The 22,035-nt window shown below is 36.2% G+C and overlaps 2 protein-coding genes across 4 annotated transcripts in view; both read left to right on the top strand.

Annotated features, from left to right (window-relative positions):
* Nucleotides 1-20,664, top strand: part of LOC127833273 (uncharacterized) — a 37,284-nt gene extending 16,620 nt beyond the window's left edge. The window contains exon 3 of the mRNA XM_052358437.1: nucleotides 18,917-20,664. Within this exon, the coding sequence (XP_052214397.1) occupies nucleotides 18,917-19,146 (230 nt within the window). The 3' untranslated portion in view covers nucleotides 19,147-20,664. The remainder of the gene's footprint in view (nucleotides 1-18,916) is intronic.
* LOC127833274 (mitochondrial fission 1 protein-like) overlaps nucleotides 1-22,035 on the top strand; it is a 75,739-nt gene that overhangs the window by 39,946 nt on the left and 13,758 nt on the right. Inside the window, exon 5 of one of the 3 annotated variants that reach the window (XR_008027294.1) lies at nucleotides 2,645-2,820. The exons of the other annotated variants lie outside the window; for them this stretch is intronic. The gene's annotated coding sequence lies outside the window, so the exon portion shown is untranslated. The remainder of the gene's footprint in view (nucleotides 1-2,644; nucleotides 2,821-22,035) is intronic. 3 annotated transcript variants of the gene reach the window in all.

Raw genomic sequence — 22,035 nt, 5'->3', positions numbered from 1 at the left:
TTTATTTTATTTTTTTAAACGTAATTCCCACAAATGGAACTTGCACAAGTATCTTTTTGTACCTATATGCACAAGATGAGTAATTGAATTTGTTTTTGTTTTTTTCTTTGGTTAGCTGGTTAACCATTACTAAGTGCATATACTTATTCCAGTCACTGAAAAGAAAACTAGCAATAACGCTTATATTTGCATTTCTTCAACTTATTATGCATTAATAATGGCTATACAAATAATGTCTGCATACCTTTCCATTTTTAAATTTTTTAACTAGTATTTCTGTCTATTAATTCTAACACGTTCATACATTCTAGTGAATTTAATTCTCGGAAAGAGAAGTAAAATTAATCCAAGGACAGTGACTCTAGCAATGATGATGTCGAGTAAAAGTCGAATTCACTCTCTTGTCAAACCAATGAAGTAAAATTAATCCAAGGGCAGTGACTCTAGCAATGATGATGTCGAGTAAAAGTCGAATTCACTCCCTTGTCAAACCCGACGATATACTTTGAAAACTTTCTAAAACGACATGATTTTTACACATGCCCTTATATTTTTTTTCCATTGAAGTAAGACTTTAAAACCTCACACAATGGCAAATAGACTTCGTGGACAGTATATACATTTTATTTCCACTTGTACATTGTACATCGTCACTCCGACCGTCAGTCTTAATCAAATTATATTACAGACATCAAAATTTCACGTTAAACGGAAGCGATTCTACAGTACTAAGTAGTGTTTGTTAAATAATATCTAACAATACACACGACAGTGGTTGGAAACAATCGCATTACAACACAATATCTTGACAGGGTGGCTCTCGGTTATTACAGTGTTTACATTTATGGGAAAAAATGGAGAAGAAACAAAGATGGAAAGATTACCTTACGCACGCCATGTATAATAATATTATTAAAATAAAAAGCGCACAGTTTTGCTAAGTTTAAAGCTAGCAAAATAATTAACAATCAGACATATCTATTTTACAACAGTACAACACTAATATTTTTAAGTTGTATAGAATATGTGTGGGAATGGCACATATACCAAATACCACATGGATCATTATGCTATTAATAATAAATAACACACCTATAAACGAAATGTGGAAACACAATGGAGCCTTGTTCTGAGAAAAATGGGCTTAATGCATGTGCGTAAAGTGTCGTCCCAGATTAGCCTGTGCAGTCCGCTTTTATGGTATTTTTAATTTCAAGGAAGTCCATCCTTACCGAAAATCAAGTTAAGGCGGAAAGTGTCGTCCCTGATTAGCCTGTGCGGACTGTACAGGCTAATCTGGGTTGACACTTTACGCACATGCATTAAGCCAAGTTTTCTCAGAACAAGGCTCAATGTATAACAATAAGGCTTGACCTGATATTTAGGCGGACCGGTTAGCGCAGTGGTTGGTACAATCGCATGTCGCCTAGGCGACCCGGATGCAATGCCTGTTCCCGGAAGCATATGAATTTGGTTGGATGCCATCCTGCGTGACAAGTGTGGTTTCATCCGGGTACTCCGATTCCCCTTCGGTACAAGTGAAGACCACACCAAAGTTAAAAATGTTTGTCTGTATAAACCCTAAACTGTATACCCCTAAAAATCTGTCGACATTTCCAATGGGTCATACGCTTGCCATTTCAAGTTATGTATTACTCAGCGCAAATAAAAAGGCGATGAATTACATTTATGCTAGTTTTTGTGTTTCAAAAATGGCGTCTACCAGAAAATTATCTTATCATCTGGGTAATTAGATAGGTGCGCATGGCGTCTTATATGTGTTTTCCGGTAAAAAAATGAAGATAATTTGGTGAAATTGTGTGTGTGCGTCTTTTTATGTATACCAGATTGGGATTCCATTTGAAACTAGTTGGTTTAAGATATAACTGTTTCTACTTGATAACTTGTGTCATGATGGAGTCGGTCGGTCGGTCTGTCGGTCGGTCCGTCCACCAGGTGGTTTCCGGATGATAACTCAAGAACGCTTGGGGTTAGGATCATGAAACTTCATAGGTACATTGATCATGACTCGCAGATGACCCCTATTGATTTTGAGGTCACTAGGTCAAAGGTCAAGGTCACGGAGACCCGAAATAGTAAAATGGTTTCCGGATGATAACTCAAGAACGCTTAGGCCTAGGATCATGAAATAGGTAGATTGATCATGACTCACAGATGTACCCTATTGATTTTCAGGTCACTAGGTCGAAGGTCAAGGTCACAGTGACCCGAAATAGTAAAATGGTTTCCGGTTGATAACTCAAGAACGCTTATGCCTAGGATCATGAAACTTGATAGGTACATTGATCATGACTGGCAGATGACCCCTATTGATTTTCATGTCACTAGTTTAAAGTTGAAGTTCATTCTTTTGCCTTATTCCATTACAGTTTTTTATATATGTATTGGACTGGTGTAACCCAAAACTATGAATCTGTCCCTTTATTGTGTCCAACGCTATTAAAATTTGCTTTGTACTTAATTTGATACTTTCGTTGCAGGTATTTTTACCAAAACCATTTCCATCTTGGCCCTTAATTGAGGTAATTATTTTGTAAATTATGTCAGTTTTACGTTTTCCATTCATTCTCTAGGACTTATTAGGCTCATTTACTCTATATTATGCTTTATGCTTGTTTTACAGAGGGGTTGACAGGAATGGCAATAGTGGGCGGGGCAGCACTCGCCCTGGGGGGCTTGATTGGCTTTGGGGTCCATCTGGCGAGGAAGTAGACCAGAAGTAGACTGTTAAACGTGGACAAGAATTTAGTGGAACAAGACGCAACTGATTCAGAGATTATTATTTAAGCCATTGTGTCATTTAACTTCTGACAATTATTTTACAACTTTGTTTAAAACAACAACAAAATATGCTGTAAATGTTAACGACCTAGCGTTCAATTGATACGTTTAAGCTTGTGTAACACACCTGTATGCAAAGTTATATGTTAAATTCGAACCTTCTACATTCTAAATATATTTGGCATAAAGAGATATATGGTAACAAAACCTATAAGTGTATATTTGTATGCATGTTCTTGTTTTTGTTTCTCAACTGTCATTCTTTGAATTTTCATTAAAAGATTAAACACTTCCCTTACCAAACTTTCAATGTTTTCATGGAAAACATGGAAATCTGACCCATATATGGTAATACAAAAAAAATATTTTTTTCATTGTACTAAGAATTCTTGGAGCTATACCGCATCAATATTTTTGCATTAAAATAGTGTACTTTTGTAGCTTAAACCTTTACCTAGATCTGGTAATTGAAATTTCACCCCATACATTTGGGGATCAATTGAACATTATTCTGTTAAACAGAAATTATTCTTCTTATCCTGGCCGGCTAGCTCAGTTGGTAGAGCACAGCACTACAAAGCTTAAGATCGTTGGTTTGATCCGCGTCCCGGCCACATAACTTGGATATTGGTCATGAAATCCTTACATGGGCCATTCTTTCCCTACCACTGAATCGAGTAAGGGCAGTCGTCAGTTACTGGCATAAGTATGTGTACTTGGTATTGATAAACAAGCATACCCATGAAAGTGGGTATTGGTAAACTTATCGCAGTGGTATGCTTAAAAATGTAGAACTAAATCCAATCAAAGAAATGAAAGTCACAGTGTACAATATTCTAGAATACTAATATTCTGTTACAACTATATTCTGTCTAGACCTGCAATAAAAGTGTGTAATACTCTTTCAAAAGTCTTTGGTTTAGGTATAAACCTATATATGTAAGACGTGAATGCATGGATAGCCTCGGGATTATCGAGTCAGCTATTTCCTGGGGAGAACCAGTACTTAGTGTCTCGAGAGATATTGAGAGCTAGGGGGACACCATGTCATTCAAAGCCACAGAAACCTCTAAGTTTAGACAATGTTCATAAGGGTCCAAGGAATGTTACTGTGCTCTGAGAGCTAGGGGGACACGATGTTCTTCAATGCCACGGAGACCTCAAGGTTTAGACAATGTTCTTAAGGGTCCAAGTAATTTAAATATGCTGACAGTTGGAATTGTGTGCTCCTGTGTGTTGAATGCAGATGATTGATAACTTGCATTCGCTTACTTCAAATTTGTTTAAGGAAATCTAACAGACATTAGATTGGTTAGTCTTATTTGGACTTTGGTGCTTATAATAAAAACCTTAGAATTGTATTAATATATTTTCTACCAGAAAACTTAACTTTAAATCTTAAAAGTGTGTCATTTTGAGTACTGTAGACTTTTATATAAATATGCAGTGTATGTCTAAGTCTGGTAACAGATTTAACAAGATACACAATGCTTTTTATTATTTTTTGTGGAACAATATATTTAACACATGTTCATCTACTAAGTTAGTGTTTGTGTGTCGTATGAATAGATATCGTTGGGTGAAATTAAAATGGAATAAAAAGATCCACACATCAATAAAAACAAGCATTTTGTATCCCTTTAAATCTATGTTACCATGCCACATCTGGCGTTGCAGTTTTGGCTATTCCTATAAGGAACATAGATTTTTAATGTGTTAACTTTATTTTTATTTTTTAATATTATACAAAATATTTGTTGATTTTGAGTTTTTATGTAACTTTAATAAGTGAAGTAAAACGCAAATGTTCTCATAAGTAAATAGTGATTTGTATATTACCTTCATTTTGCATTTAATAATATTTGTGTTTTCATCTGCAATACAATGTGGGATTTTTAACTTTTAAAGATTATTTATTATATGTTGATGTTGTTGCTATATATGCATGTGTGTTATTGTATTATTCATTTATAAATATATAAGTTGGTGTAAAAAAGAAAGGACCTATAATTCAAAGAGTTCTACAAGTTTGAAGTGATTTATGCATATATTGGTCTATGAGTGTTTTAAATGATTGTAGCCCTCCTTTATATGGCGTTACTACTAGTAGTATCTCAATAATTTTGCATTTATACTATTCCTCCAAACTTGCCGGTGTAATGTCAGAAACACACATCTAGAACATAAATTAAGGTCCTTCTTGATAAGGCCCATAAGCTTGGATTTTTGTAGATTCGCTTTTTACCGAATTGTCCGAACAATGCTTTTCACAAAAATGTCGACGTCACCATCTTGGTATAATCTGCAAAATACTGTGGTAAAGTTAAATGTGCTACATCACTGATTCTGCTACAGGTATTTGATTGACACTTCACAAGGTGTTTAGGGTTATTGTGTAAGTTTACTGACCAAGTTCCTGAACGCTGACCTGTCATTAAGTGTAATTTCGTACCTATTTATACTTAAAACTTGGTTAAGGTAAATATTGAACATCTATGTTTAAATTTTTCTACTACTTAGAAAATTGGTTGAGGTAAGCTTGCAGTACCTATATCACTGCTTCTACTGTCATGTTTTCAACTAAAACTTTACACATATATTTGGCGGCATTGTGTGAGGTGGCTGACAAAGTTCTTTAACTCTGACTTGCAATTTTATAGAATTATGCCCCTTTTTGGTCAAGGTAAATGTGCAACATCTCTATATCACTGTTCCTATGTAAGGTATACACCTGAAACTTCACACATATGTTCAGGGTCATTGGAGATCAATTACCGAGTTCCATAACTTTGACCTTCAAAAGAGCAGAATCATGAACCTTTTTGTACTTTGAAAATTGGTAAAGGTAAAAGTGTACTAAAAAAGTGACATCTAGATGTCACATCCAACTACAAGTATTCAATTGAAACTAAACACATATGTTCCATATGTTCAGGGTCATTGTGTGCGGTCTTTGACCAAGTTCCTGAAAGCTGACCTTCAATTTAGCAGACTTATGCAATTTTTTGTACTCAGAAAATTATGGTAATTGTTTACATGCAACTACTCCATATATCTGTTTTCTACAGATATTGTAAAAACAATTTGCATATGCGTTTATCAACAGCTACATACAGAATGCATCTGGGTTTGGAAAAGATCTCAGCTTTGTCCTTCAATTGATATTTAACCATCAACAAGGAGAAACCCTCAGCAACCCTTTTTACACCCAAGTAAAGTCTGGCAAACAGACCCTGGACAACACTCCTCCCCAGTTCAGCATACATGTGGGTAACATTCAACGAGCGAATTATATAGAGGCAACATGTAAAATACGCAGATGCAAAAACCAGATGGAAACTAAACATTGTGAAGAAGCCGGCAGCAACACATCGACAAGAAAACGTAAATATCATCCGAACAATACATCAAGGTTCAGTTAGACCCCTCATAAAATATAAAATACGGCTCCAACTCTTTGATGACGGCTCTCGAGTCTTACTAGCGGACTCAGAACCAGGATTTGAGCGTTATTACCGCTGCAGTGCGATCAACGCCAACAACGGAGATGGAACAGACAAAAGCAGATTCTTAGAGGATCACCTGATACACAGCAGCGTGAATAGCCTTGGGACAGGAGGACTGAAAAGATCTAGCTTGTTCTGAGGTTGCTATGCCTAGCAACCATCAGAGCTCATGAACCGCAGTAACGATATGCACCCACCCGATAGAACATCCACATCTATGCCACAATGCCCCGCCTGACAAAAAAAGAAGAGCACATTTACGCTGGCAACAAAGCCATGCATTTGACCATGGAAGAAAGGTACCCAATGAAGCATGGATCAAGTCCTGAACAGATGGGTCAGAGGAAGCGGCTGCAATGTTTGCCGTAGCCCAGACGGCTAGTGGCTGTAAGAGGTAAATACTAAAAGGCCCCCACTGCACAAACTACACAGCTTAGGTCAAAGCCTTGATCCATGCTGCAAACACGGTCAGCCACAAATGAGATTAAGATTCATGTATGGTCTTCATACAAGATGCTTGGGTCGGTCCTTGAGAAGAACAAACCATCCAACTTCCGCGCATCATAATAGCACTACTAAACAGGTGCTTCATAATTGTTCCCCAGTGGATCCTTTATCACGGTGAAATACATGGAAACGTTTTGGTAAACCGAAATAGAATGGGAGCTGTAAGCGGATGAAGACCAAGAGGAGAATAGAGCTTGTCTAGAAAAAAATTACACTAATAAAATATGTGACAATCAAAACGGCTTTAGATCCAAGCGTAGTACAACTGATCATTTATTAGCGCTAAGCGGCATACTGGAGTGCAGAAAACGTAAACGACTATCAACATACGTCGCTTGCGTGGACTTTTCCAAAGCCTATGACCGAATACGCCATGGGCTACTTTTTAATAAACTATCGAGTTTAGGCTTAGAAGGTAAATGTCTAAACGCAATCAAGTCATTATATGATTCCGTTAGGTGCGCAATATTATAAAACGGACTGGTTCGACGTGAACATCAGCTTAAAGGGGCCTTTTCACAGATTTTTTCCATTTTTTTAAGTTTGTCATTAAATGCTTTATATTGATAATTGTAAACATTCGAAATAAAAGCCTCCAGTAAAAAATCGAGAATAAAATTTAAAAAAAGAAGAAAAAAGTAACCCTCAACAGGGCTCAAACCACTGACCCCTGGAGTAAAAGTATAATCCATTTAGACCACTCGGCCATCCTTCCTCATGCAGTAATAGATGTATTTTATACTTAATATAAGCAATCCTCGTAGTTTCACAAAATTTAACGACAACAACAGAACTCTCCAAATTATTTAATCGTTTCGCGTTGCAACGCTTTATAATTTTCAGGTTTTTAAATCGCCAAAAGATGCATATAATAGCTATTTTAGAGCAAGGTAAATGCTCAGTATTACTGTTTCCTCACGAATATCATAACTAAAACGAAAATTTGCGAATCTGAAACTACTTTGTTTCAATTTTGTCAATTTACCAAAACGTGAAAAGGCACCTTTAAAACAAGGATGTTTGTTATCAACGACTTTACTTAATCTGTACATAAATGATTTGAATGAACACTTAAACAATAGTGATATAGGCATTGAATTGGATGGAAAATTGGTGAATCACCTATTTTACGCGGATGACCTTATATTGTTAGCAAAAAACGAAGACACCTACAGCTACTGATCGATATACTATCTCAATGGTGCACGATTAACAACATGACAATAAATACGAATAAAACGCAATTCTACATATTAGAACAGCTAAAACATAGCCGACGGAGTTTGTGTTCAAGTGCAACCAAGAAATTATAATCTAGGCCTCGTTTTAACAGATACATTGGACTATTCTGTAACCGCAAAACACGTAGCACAGTCAGCGTCTAGATCGCTAGGATTACCGATCTCGAAGTATAAAGCGCTATGTGGAATAAACTATGAAGTCTTTACTAAGCTATACGACACAATGGTGTGGTCAACAATAAGCTACGAGCTGCAATATGGAGAATACAGGAACTCCCATGTATAAATGCAGTCGATGACAAATCCTTTAGCTTCTTCCTAGGTATAGGGAGATATACACCGAACGCACCAAATACAGGAGACATGGGATGGACCCAACCGCACATTCGACAGTGGAAATCAGTGCTATGGCAATGACTTTTCGCTTAAACAGGAGGGACGATAACAGACATAATAAACAGTGATTTGAATACTTAACTAGACAGGGCGCACGACGAAACAAGTGGAGCAAAACGATAATTTCATCAGTCAATACAAAACTGCAAAATGCCGCTCTTAGCCATGGTCATATGTACAGCAAAGATCAACAAAAGTTGATAATTAATAGCTATCAAAAAAACCATGTAGACCGAATTTAAGCGTAAGAAACCGTTAATAGAGAACATGGTCATATACGCGCAAATGGGAGTAATAAGCTTCGGAACTATAGGCAGTTTAAGACAGATATCATTGTAGAGCCATACGTCAAGTGTTATACAATAAGTCGAGCACAACGTAGTGCCTTCGCAAAATTCCGCTGCGGGGTTGCACTTCTTCGTATAGAAACAGGACGGTATGAAGGTGTACCGGAAAATGAACGACATTGTTTTATCTACGGAATACCGTTAGTGCCATCGTGGTTACACATTAAAATATAAAGGGCGATACTGCGATAGTGCGATAGTACGATGGCGACAATGCGATAGTACGATAGCGACAATGCGACAACGCGATAGTGCGATGGCGACAATGCGATAGTACGATGGCGACAACGCAATAGTACGATGTCGACAATGCGATAGTCATATCGTACTGTCGCCATCGTATTATTGCATTAGCGTCATCGTATTATATATATATATATATATATATATATATATATATATATATATATATATATATATATATATATATATATATATATATATATATATATGTATATTGAATATTGGCATTAAAGCGATTTTTAAGCAAACGTAAATCCAACTACAGTCTGCGAAATAAGCGCACGCCCGTTGGCCTGGGCGTGTAAATTATAGCTCGGGCCTATTAAAATTGCCATATTGTACGCCCGTCGGGCCAGTAGAAATTCCGTGTATCAATATTGTTTCATTTTTAAGTGTGATAAAAGTCATTATTTTGTGAGTACTTCGCGAAGATTTCCGACAGAACTTCGTTCAACTTCGCCTAAAATACGAGATTTAAACGCGTTCCAATTGGTCCATACATTCAACGGTCATTTTCGAGTCGTAACACAGGCCACGTGGTGAACAATTTAGACTGGTTATTTACTATTGGCACACGTCATGCTGATGTGTTTTCTGCTGAAGTAAACTTATCGACGTACGCGGCTTGCATTTCCGGAATAAACATCGTTTTACTTTGTAACCTTGTTTGTGTGTTTATTTCCAAAGTTGTAAGTCCCTACGCGCATAAGGCTGCATAATGCTTAAATACGTAGCTGGAGCGAAGCCTGGCAAGAAACTGCCCACTTCTGATCGTAAGTCAACAAATGACTATGAAAAATCACGGAAACGTGAATTTCTAGAAAAGTGGTAAAAAATCAGTGATGAAGGAGAAGCTACTTCTGTAAGACAGAGTTTAATAAGCTACGCTTAAAAACACAGCATAAGAAAAAAAGTCAACATGTATGATAAAAGTATGCCATCTATGCCTTCACTTGTCAAGTAAACTTCTGGAAAATAACTATCAGGTTGCTTGTTTTACAGGATATGGTTTCTGACTAAGAGGATCTCCAGAATTGCAGTGATGATTAGATGAACGAAGAAGTTGTTTATCACATGTTAAATACTTATAATTAATAAAGGACATAATTACATTGACTTGTTATATTGTGTTGCAATTGTTTTTGCAATAGACTTTACAGTTAACATACCCTGGATACAATTTTACTTTTAATAGATTAACTGCTATTGAAAGATGAAACCCTTTATCAGGGTGTATATTTTAACAAATTTACTTTGGGCTAGTAATTTTGCTGCTGGGCTACTTGTCTTTACCATTCCAGTAGCCCGAATGGCTAGTGGATAAAATGAACTATCGTGAAGACTGCAACTAGGTCATGGGTATTCGAACTATAGCGAATAACGAGCCATTGTTAAATACTATGCTGTGTATTGGGTAGTCGAACTATAGCAAATATTGAGCAAAGGTCAAATACCCGATTCAAAGAATGGTAAAAGTCTGGTATCACTATGCCAACCTTTGGTTATATTATACATTATGAATAGCATATCAATACTAAGGCTTTTAACATCCATCGCGAAAGCGAAATAATGTTTCTGTTACAGTTTTTTATGAAATCCCCACGTTCAGGAATTATAGATGGGTCTTATTGGATAAAAACTTGTAACTACTTTCCAAACCGAAGGCTCTTTCCATAATCATAATAACTAATACAGAAAGACCCACATTTGATGCTCTTTCTTTTCTATACGTGAGAGACTCATGGCATTTCAGCCCTTTTCTTATTCGGTATTGAAATAAAATACATGTAAACTATATTGTTGTGTTCTATTAGTTTGTTTAATTATTCCAAAATAACCTCCACTTGATTTCATTCTTTGTCGAAAGATAAACAATTGCGTGTCTTTTATTTATTTTCTAAATGACGTTGACCTCAGTGTTACAAATTCGACACGAAAATCAATCAAAACTCATGACATAACATGAATAGAAGCATATTGTGCAGGTGCAGATAAATGTGAAACTGCATAATGCATACAAGTGTGCAGCAATGCCCTGTATAAATGGATCAGATTTGTTCAGTTTGGATATTTATTGATATATACTGGCTGATATTTATTGATATATACTGGCTATATTGTACTTCAGAATATATAACTTACCATGTAAATCGCGTTGACGTTGATTTTCTAACCAACACTTCTGATATTAATTTAGTTTAAACCTTTTTATTTTTCGCTCGATTGCATCGAAAGACTAAGGCGAATATAAACGCTATCGAGTCCGTTTCCTGGGCCTAAAACCAGTACTTGGTGTCTTTGAGGGAGATCTAAATAACGTTCCCATGGTGGGGATCGAATCCGTGACCTCCCGGTCGCTAGGCGGACAACATTTTCATTACACCACGGCGACCTGAGATTAATCTACTTTTATAACTGTTTCCGACGCGTTGAGATTGATGAGGAGACGGGTGGCAACACAACTCGGGATTTCTTGCTCATAATCAGTTTGAGCAAAAGTTTAATTGTTTAATTATCTCAGATTTGCTGAGTTTAGCATCATCTTAACCAGGAGCTAAGATAGAGCTGAGGATTAAGATTGACCTCAAGCGCCGATTATACATTTGTCGTGATCGTAATGTTGGGACATAGAGAATAATAGGTTAGTTTTGGTTATAGATCAGCAAGGCTTAGAAAACAAAAAGCATGAGCCTTGGCGAGTGCTTTTTCGTTTTCGTGCCGAGCATGATTAACCTGATCTATAATCAACACTAATATATTATTCTATTTATCATACTTTTTATTCAGTAAACCTTTTTATTTTAACAAAATTAGTTTAACTGGATAATTTCGCTGGATTTATGACGTCATTTTGTCCAAAAAATGACGTCATTTCGTGCAGTGGATTTTAGCAAAAATTTAATAAACGGGGCTTTAATCAACCGAATTCGTTGTAAAAGTGGGATAAGAGTCCTTACTGGGGACTGACTTTTGGTAGTTTCGACATTACAATACGTACGTAGTGCATAACCGAATCATGTTCATGTGCATTTTACCTTAAAGAGAGAATAAATTTGAGGCCAGTTTATTTCATAAGCTGTTTATAAACCAATTCATGATAGTGACAGATGTATAAAGATAAATCAATTATTTTTATCTTCTAACGGGTTCATTATTATTGAAATTCCATAACCTCAATTTTGATAGTCGTGGAACTGTCAATTTAATCCAAGCTTGATCGCCACCGTCCTCTATGCGACATATGAGATGGTCTGGCCTAGTAACATTGATCGAGTGCGGCTATACGGGGCACAGGTGGTTAGCGTGTGGCTATGATATTAATTAGTGAAAACAGCATTTTGAATGATAAGTTATCATATTATAACGAAAAATCAACTTTTCTGAAAAAAAAAACACTATCAAATATACATATAACAAGGTATCCAACTCGAAAACACCCGAAAACGGGGTGCATCGTTTTGAACAGCCATTACTTCATCAATTTTGCACCGATTTTCATGAACCCGGTCTTATTCAACGCAGAAATGAATTTCCTTTCTGGAAATGTATATATATATATATCTTGTTATATTTCCACACATGCTGGGTCAAATTTTAAGAAATAACGCGATACACAATTCGCTTGACCCAGTTAACATCGATCAGACCGTATGTATAAATGAAATCTCCAGTTGTAAAGACACGCCTTCGCATTGGACCAATGAAATCACTCGTGTGTTTTAAATGTCAGTTAGTTGAAATGTATGTAAACAAAGGTTAAAAATGCGCTGGACAGTACGTTTTGATGCATAATGTAACGGCAAGCACGGTAAGAATTTTTTTCATACGTGTTAATTATGGTATCGAGGTCCGTGAACTTTGCAGGGAAAATGCCCTTTACTGCGTGAAGATTTCAGTCATGAATACGGTCTGATCGATATTAACTGAGTCACGCGAGTTTTGTATCGTGTTATTTCTTAATAGTTGACCCAATATTTGTAAAAATATTGCAAGACATATACATTTCCATAAAGGAAATTCATTTCTGCGTTGAATAAGACCAAGATCGTGAAAATCGCTGCAAAATTGACGAAGTAATGGCTGTTTAAAACGATGCACCCCGTTTTCGGGTGATTTCGAGTTGGATACCTTGCTATATATATATTTGATAGTGAATTTTTTCAGAAAAGTTGTTTGTTCGTTATAATATGATAATTTATCATTCAAAATGATGTTTTCACTAATTAATATCATAGCCACACGCTAACCACCTGTGATACGGGGGACATCCTCATTCCGTTTACGTGCGTGTATGGGGCTGCACTGCTACCTTGATATCATAACTGATAGCTGTATTTATCTCCCGAAAGTCAACGATATATATTTTACCAAACTAACTTACATATAGCCGATATATAACGAACTAGAACACGCTCTGCTGACAACTCAAAAATGAAATTATTCTCGGTTTGATAAATACGGTATAGTATGGTTTAATACGTTTTATTTAGAAGAGAGATTATGGTAATGGTTTAGCGCGAATAATGCACGGGTTTTGTGTGCATGTTTTAGCGCGAAAGAGCACGAGTTTTTCGTTTTGGGGTATATATGATTTGCACATCTATTGAGTCGCCATTCGAGGATGTATTTTACAGGCAAACGTTATGGAACAAGAAAACGAAAGGGTGGTAACCCCGCCCGCCCGCCCGCCCTTAATGAATATTTGTATGGTTAAATAATTGGTTACATTGCTTTTATGTTTATAATTTTGCAATTATAAAGTCTGTATTTAGTATATTTTCATTTCGTTTTTTTTAGTCCATGTGAGATGGGATCTTAACATGAACCGATTCCTTTACTGGGAAAGACGATGGGTGTATTTTCATTTAAGTCTGAAGCAGCTAAGTTTTCTTGATTATTTTGACTCATTTTTTACTTAATTTTGTGTTTGAATGAGGTTTTTTAAGTTATGGGTGTCATGTTTTTCGAGACTCTCACTTCCTGGAGATAGTACCTCCAGCATATTAATTGAAATATTGGTATGTTTAAATGTCAGTGTTATTATTTTTTGTTGTCTTTCGTAATGAACGTTTAATTTTAAAGACATACTTATTGTACGATTACTTAATATTTTCATTTTGGTGTGACTGGTTAGATGTTGAAGTCGGTTTAATATAGCTGTTAAAAATGCATTTATATATTTCTCGGAATACTTATGATTTATCAACATTCTTTTTAGGTGCTTTATGGATTTTATGGTTTGAGTGATTTGTTTGTTTCTTGTTGATGTCCGGGATGTGTGCGGGATGCTTTTGATGTTTGTTTTTTATGTTAATTTGCGCAATGAAATTGATAGTGTTTTAATTACATTTTTTACTAATGAATACTTAATGTTTACAGTATAATAATAGCTGCTTATTAGTAGATTTCTCTTAAATTAGAGGTTTCGGGAGGTGATGAAGGCACCTTGACACCGGTCTCGAGCCATGGGTCCTCATACGTCCCCCTGCCATTAAAAGAAAAAATAAGAAAACAAAAATGGCAGTAGGGTTGCGTATCCCGCTCGCGGTTTTACCTGAATCGTTTATTACTACTGATTATTGTATGGGGTGTACGTGAAGTCATGTACACTTCTCTTGATTGGTGGTGGTGGATGAATCTTGCAGATATTAGCAGCTTCTTTGAACAAACTAATGTTTCCCATTTGTTAGTTTATAATATTTAAGCAAGTTAGCCTGATTGATGGGCATTGGGGGCGTCCTGTGTGCACTTTGGGCATCGGCGGGGATCAGTTTATTCAAACAGTAACTCTTAATTTGAGATATATACTTGACGTCTAATTGTTATGAATAAACTTGCACTTTTTCACATGACACACATGTGCATGTGAAGTATTCATGATTACATGCCCTACAGCATTTAAATAGTATCGTTTCAGTTCTTTATACACCTGAACAAAGATGTTACAACGTTTCCAGTCGTCTCGAGACTCATCAACTGAGCGGTGCCGTTGAGTTCTATATCCATTGCACATATAACCATACGGCGTCAGAAAAAATGTTTTTTGCATTTATATGTTGAAAGTCCTGCCAAATACAAGCACTCGCTCTTATTTTGTCTTTGGTTTATTATTTGTATGATAATGATAATGATGATGATATGGGTTATAAAGATGATGAGATTTTAATAGTATTTTGAGAATAGAGAATAACAAATTTACTCATAACTATGAGTAAGTCATGGTATACTCGGTTGTTATCGAACCGCAGACGTTTTATTACACACTGAAGTAAATCATCTTCCGAAGGTTCCGGAGATAGTCGATGTATCGCGATTGGTATTTCACTAACGACTTTTAGCGAAACAGAGATAAACTTAAGAGCGTAGAAGGAAGTAGGACAGTAGATCTAATAGTGTTTTATTGTTTTATTCGGATATCAGTTGGTGTTCATATTATAATTTGGCAACGTAATAAAGCAAGAAAATATAATTGTCTATAATTTCATTTTTATGTAAAAGATATTGAAAGTATATATTAAACGTACAAACAGTGTTTTTTCAAATCGAAAGTGGAAACAGGTTCAAACACAATTTCACAATGGCTTCTAAACGACTTGTGGATTCAAACCGAGACAATGCAGGCGACTTTATTGGAGAAAGTGCTGTGACACAATCATGCGAGCCCTGTATGAAAACCAACATATCAAAATCTGCCACGGTTTTCTGCAAGGATTGTGATGAATACCTGTGCGATACGTGCAAAAATCCGCACACTGTCTACAAACCAGGTCAGCATAAAATTGTCAATTTACAGGACGATAAATCTGCGCCCGTAATACTCGACATGAAAGGAATGGACAAGTGTCATGAGCATGCACGAGAAATAGTGTTTTTCTGCCATGATCATTCTAAGCTTTGTTGCCTTTCATGTGTTCTCATTCACCGGAAATGTGACCAATTGGATGATATAGCCAAAGTATACAGACGAGCACGACCCGACCTGCAAGCATTAAAACAATCATTGATAAAAATGCAATCCGAGGCCGACGCTATTATAGCGGATTGTAAGCAGTCGGAAACTGGCTTAAATGAGTCCATTGCAAAGATTTCTTCAGAGGTGGATACGATGAAAGATCGTATTATAAAACTGTTTGAAGAAGCAAAGCAGAAATTAATACGTGAGGCAAAACAATTTAAAACTGCAGAAGTCAAACGGATTGAGAATAAACGTGACGCCTCGCTCAAAGTTCAGAAGGAACTTAACAATGTATTTTCGATGTGTTGTGTCGTTTTAGACAGCGGGACGCCCAGTCAACAGTATATTTATTCAGAATTAATGAAGGAGAAACGGAAAACTATCGAATCAACCATGGATGACCAAAGAAAGATTAAATTCTTATCAACGACAGTGTCTTTTCCACAACAGGTTACTTCCCTTCTTGAGATGGGAAGCAATTCTATAAAACTGAATTATGAAGGCAACAAGACAGGTATTTTATTTAACAGTTAGTTTACATTTGGTCTAATTTAAATAACGGTATTTGTCGATCAAGTCCAGAGAATAAAGAGCGGCATGACAAAATTGTTATAACGATTTAAATAATTGGATACTGTTACAATCGAACAGTTATTTAAAAAATAAAATCATAAAATGTAGTCTATATGTAAATTTTTCAGAGTTGCGCGGTACAGTACGGTAAAAATAAACATGAGTAACTAGCAGTACGTGAGATCATAACAAATATCAACATCCATAAAAAATAAATATACTGATAATTTAAATTAATGTATTTTCATTTTTTCACATATATGTAGTAAATTTGAAACTTTAGAAAATTAAAAAGGAATGAACAAAGAAACACAAAATTGTTGTAAGCGATAAGACGAGAGCTGCGCGGTCAATAACAAAAAATACATACGGAGCATGAACTGAATATGATCATGATCGAGATGATGATGATGACGATGATGGTGGTGGTTGCAATGATAATGGTGGTGGTTATGATCAGATAATGGCGAATAGATGATGATGGTGGTGGTGGTGGTGGTGGTGGTGATGATGATGGTGATGATGATGATGATGATGATGATGATGATGATGATGATGATGATGATGATGATGATGATGATGATGATGATGATGATGATGATGATGATGATGATGATGATGATGATGGTGATCATGGTGATGGTGATGATGATGATGATGATAATTATGATGGCCCGGTCATAGATTTACTTAAAAAATCAAAACTCAGAATGTATAATATCCAAACAAGCAAAGTGCCGTTTTGGTAATGGATACACCTTAATCAAAGAATCATAGGCAACTTTAGTTAAGTGAACATATTTGAAGGAAAATATTTGTTTTACATTATTGAATAAAACAATAACGAAGTTTTCATATGTTTACAACATACATATTATTTACTACCACAACAATATCATTTGCAACCCCTTCATTACATGAGTTCATGTTAGAATCCTGGGATTCTTAGGAAACTTGTGTTATGTTCTGAGTTTCTTATCTTCCTTACAGTCATTTTTAGGCTGTCCGTGTTATGACAGTAATTAATGTCAACTGGTCACCGAGAATCGAACATACAGTGCTGTAAACATAGTTGATATAATGATTTATTAATTCGTTCGGTATAGGTATTCCAACGCTTGTTGATGATGTTGATTATGATTAATAGTATCATTATCTTAATAATCATATAGTGATGATGATGAGGAGGAGGACGATGATGATGATATTTATATACTTTTAAGAAAACACATACATTTTCAAATAAAGCTTCAAAAATAAAGAATGTATTATATTCCAGCATGCAAAGTGCCGTTTTTGTATATTAATAAAAGAATCATATACGAATTTATCATGCCTGTTTACCTCTCTCCATCGATTGATTTGGTATATTTAAAAAAAGAGCATAAAAAATACCCACTTATATGCTTATCCCTTATTAGCCCAGTGCAACAGAATTTCCTCCAAAATAGTATATAAAACGTATCTCAAACGAAAGAAGTTTATCTTGACATAATAATTATGTAAGATCATATACATACATGTATAAGAGTTTTATTTGTTAAGTTTTTTCATGGCACTTTACAAATACAACGATATGTGAACAAGTTAACTGGACTCATTTTAATACAACAATGTGTAATTATATAACAATAATACAAATTAATATTGATGATAATAATATAATTACTTGTTAATGTCTTTATTTGTTGTTTTTTATTATTATTTCAGTGGATACCAGTCCCATCAGCTTATCATCCCAACCAAGGCCACTCATCCTGGAGCAGCTCGTATCCGTGGATGTACCAAAGACTGGAGATGATAAGGAGGAACCTCTCCTCGCTGGACTGGACTTCCTGCCGGACGGGAGACTGGTAGCAGTGGATAACAAGAACATGAAATGTATCATACTGAATGAGCGACTAGAGAGACTTGGTACACCGTACACGTTCAAGCATAGTCCACTTGGCGTAGTATGTGTGTCTCATGATACACTGTGTGTAACGGGTGGTGTTAAACAAGTATTTCTCCTGTCTGTGAGTACAGACAATACCATCAGACTGACCAGGGAGATCACAACATCATCACAGTTCGACTCTATATGCTGCATGTCTCCATCTAACATGGTTGTGAGTACGTACGATGATCCCCGTCCTGCTAGAATGATATCAGTGGACGGGGTAGAGTCAGACTTTGATCACTTCCTGACGTTTCCAATAAAGACGTACAAAGGTAATGCGAGTTTCTGCACGTATGTCCAGTCTAAGAACACGTTAATACTGACTGACAGGTTCGCTCATACGGTATACATGCACGACACCATGAAAGGCACGTCTAGAGCAGTCACTAATGAGAACATACAGGAACCTCGTGGTGCCTGTGTAGGACCTGGTGACACGGTGCTGGTGTGCAGTATGCATAAATACTCCATCGTGCACATGACCAATGACGGCAACATACTGGGTACCTACCCTGTGGATATGAAGAACCCGAACACAATATGTGTGTCTAAAGATGGTACCAGGCTGGTGGTGTCTAACAGCGTTCTAGGCACGAAGAAACTTCACTTGTATAAGATATCACCGGCAATGAGTTAGTTGATTAATGAGATGTTGACCGTGCGATCATTTTACACACATATTAACAATAACTCATGTAGCGTATTATGTGTGTCTCATGAAGCACTGTGTGTAACGGGTTATAAAGTAGTATGTGTGTCTCATGATACACTGTGTGTAACGTGTTATAAAGTAGTATGTGTGTCTCATGATACACTGTGTGTAACGTGTTATAAAGGAGTATGTGTGTCTCATAATACACTGTGTGTAACGCGTTATAAAGTAGTATGTGTGTCTCATGAAGCACTGTGTGTAACGTGTTATAAAGTAGTATGTGTGTCTCATGAAGCACTGTGTATAACGTGTTATAAAGTAGTATGTGTGTCTCATGAAGCACTGTGTGTGACGTGTTATAAAGGAATGTGTGTGTCTCATGAAGCACTGTGTGTAACGCGTTATAAAGTAGTATGTGTGTCTCATGAAGCACTGTGTGTAACGTGTTATAAAGTGGTATGTGTGTCTCATGATACACTGTGTGTAACGGGTGGTGGTGATAAAGTAGTATGTGTGTCTCATGATACACTGTGTGTAACGCGTTATAAAGTAGTATGTGTGTCTCATGAAGCACTGTGGGTAACGCGTTGTACAGTAGTATGTGTGTCTCATGATACACTGTGTGTAACGTGTTATAAAGGAGAATGTGTGTCTCATGAAGCACTGTGTGTAACGCGTTATAAAGTAGTATGTGTGTCTTATGATACACTGTGTGTAACGGGTGATGGTTAAAGTAGTATGTGTGTCTCGTGATACACTGTGTGTAACGTGTTATAAAGTAGTATGTGTGTCTCATGATACACTGTGTGTAACGTGTTATAAAGTAGTATGTGTGTCTCATGATACACTGTGTGTAACGCGTTATAAAGTAGTATGTGTGTCTCATGAAGCACTGTGTGTAACGCGTTATAAAGTAGTATGTGTGTCTCATGAAGCACTGTGTGTAACGCGTTATAAAGTAGTATGTGTGTCTCATGATACACTGTGTGTAACGCGTTATAAAGTAGTATGTGTGTCTCATGATACACTGTTTGTAACGGGTTATAAAGTAGTATGTGTGTCTCATGAAGCACTATGTGTGACGTGTTATAAAGTAGTATGTGTGTTACATGATACACTGTGTGTAACGCGTTATAAAGTAGTATGTGTGTCTCATGAAGCACTGTGTGTAACGCCTTATAAAGTAGTATGTTTGTCTCATGATACACTGTGTGTGACGGGTGATGGTTATAAAGTTGTATGTTTCCTGTCTGTAAGGACAGACAATACCATCACACTGACCAGGGAGATCAAATAATCATCAAAGTTTGGCGCTATGCAGTTCCCGTACAGCACATGTATGTCTAAGGATGGCACTAGACTGGTGGTGTCCAACAGCACTAAATGCGCCGGGAAAATTCAATTGTATAGGATCTCAACGGCAATGTGTGAGATGACTAGTAAGATGTAAATATTATCCATGTGATCAGGCATTCTACACGATTATTAAATATAATGTACGTGTATTGGTGTTGTTAAATCAACTCGGAATGCTATCATGTTTGAAGAAAATTGAATAGTGTTGTTATAAGGTTTAATCGTCGAAGAATTTCGAACGATTTCGAACTACCTATACATTTTGCATTTGTCATAAAGTAAATGTGTCTTTACACTGAACTTCAAGAAATTTTTAGTGTAAATTTGAAAATATTTAAATATATTGTTTATGTAATCCTATTTTAATTTGCATTTCATGCAACGTAACCGGTGTGTACGTGAGTTAGTCGCGTTGAATATTTCTAGATGTATGTTAATTGTGGAAAATAATAACTATTACTTAATTTACATTGCTATGCATATGTGTTTTAATGCCATGGAAGCAATTTTGCGTTTATTCAAAATAATGCTTGTTTTTGCTTTGCCTAGATAATCTACAAATTATATAATTATCAACAAAAATCGACTAGAACTAGAATTCCCTGAATGTTAAGGATGCTATATAAAGCCGTTAGTTGTAGTTGTGGTCGTTTGTTTTAAATAAATTAGCAAAACGATAATAACTAATAAATTCTAGCATATTTGCTTTATCTAAGGTTTGCTATAATTTTATTTAAAAAAACACACTATTAATTGCACTTTGTAACAATTTAATGTATTCGTGAATTTCTGGGTCCGACAAAACACACGCTAGAATTGAAAACCTTATGATTCATAACACTCTGATCAGACATCCCCATATCAAGGTGTGGAGAATGATAAAACAGGGAATTCGTGTAAGGTAGTAAACCCATCATATTCAATGATCAGAAAATGTGTTTACAAGTCATATAATTATATAATTTTCTTGAATCAATGATAAATTTGAAATGAATAACATGCAATTCAAATTGATGAAACCATATTAAACATGGGCTGTTTGTAAAACATGCATGCCCCCATATGGGCTGTCAGTTGTAGTGGCAGCCATTGTGTGATTACGTTTTTTGTCACTGTGACCTTGACCTTTGACCTAGTGACCTGAAGATCAATAGGGGTCATCTGCCAGTCATGACCAATGTACCTATGAAGTTTCATGATCCTAGGCCTAATTATTCTTGAGTTATCATCAGGAAACTGTTTAACTGTTTTGAGTCACTGTGACCTTGACCTTTGACCTAGTTACCTGAAGATTGAGAGGGGTCATCTGCCCGTCATGATCAATGTACCTATGAAGTTTCATGATCCTAGGCGTAAGCATTCTTGAGTTTTCATCCGGAAACCATTTTACTATTTCAAGTCACTGTGACCTTGACCTAGTGACCTGAAAATCAATAGGGGTCATCTGCCAGTCAATATCAATGTACCTATGCAGTTTCATGATCCTAGGCGTAAGCATTCTTGAGTTATCCTGAAACC

This window comes from Dreissena polymorpha, chromosome 6 (genome assembly GCF_020536995.1).
Source record: "Dreissena polymorpha isolate Duluth1 chromosome 6, UMN_Dpol_1.0, whole genome shotgun sequence".
Classification (NCBI taxonomy): Eukaryota; Metazoa; Mollusca; class Bivalvia; order Myida; family Dreissenidae; genus Dreissena; species Dreissena polymorpha.
Note: the sequence above shows the minus strand (reverse complement) of the source record. Positions and strands in the feature narration are given on the sequence as shown.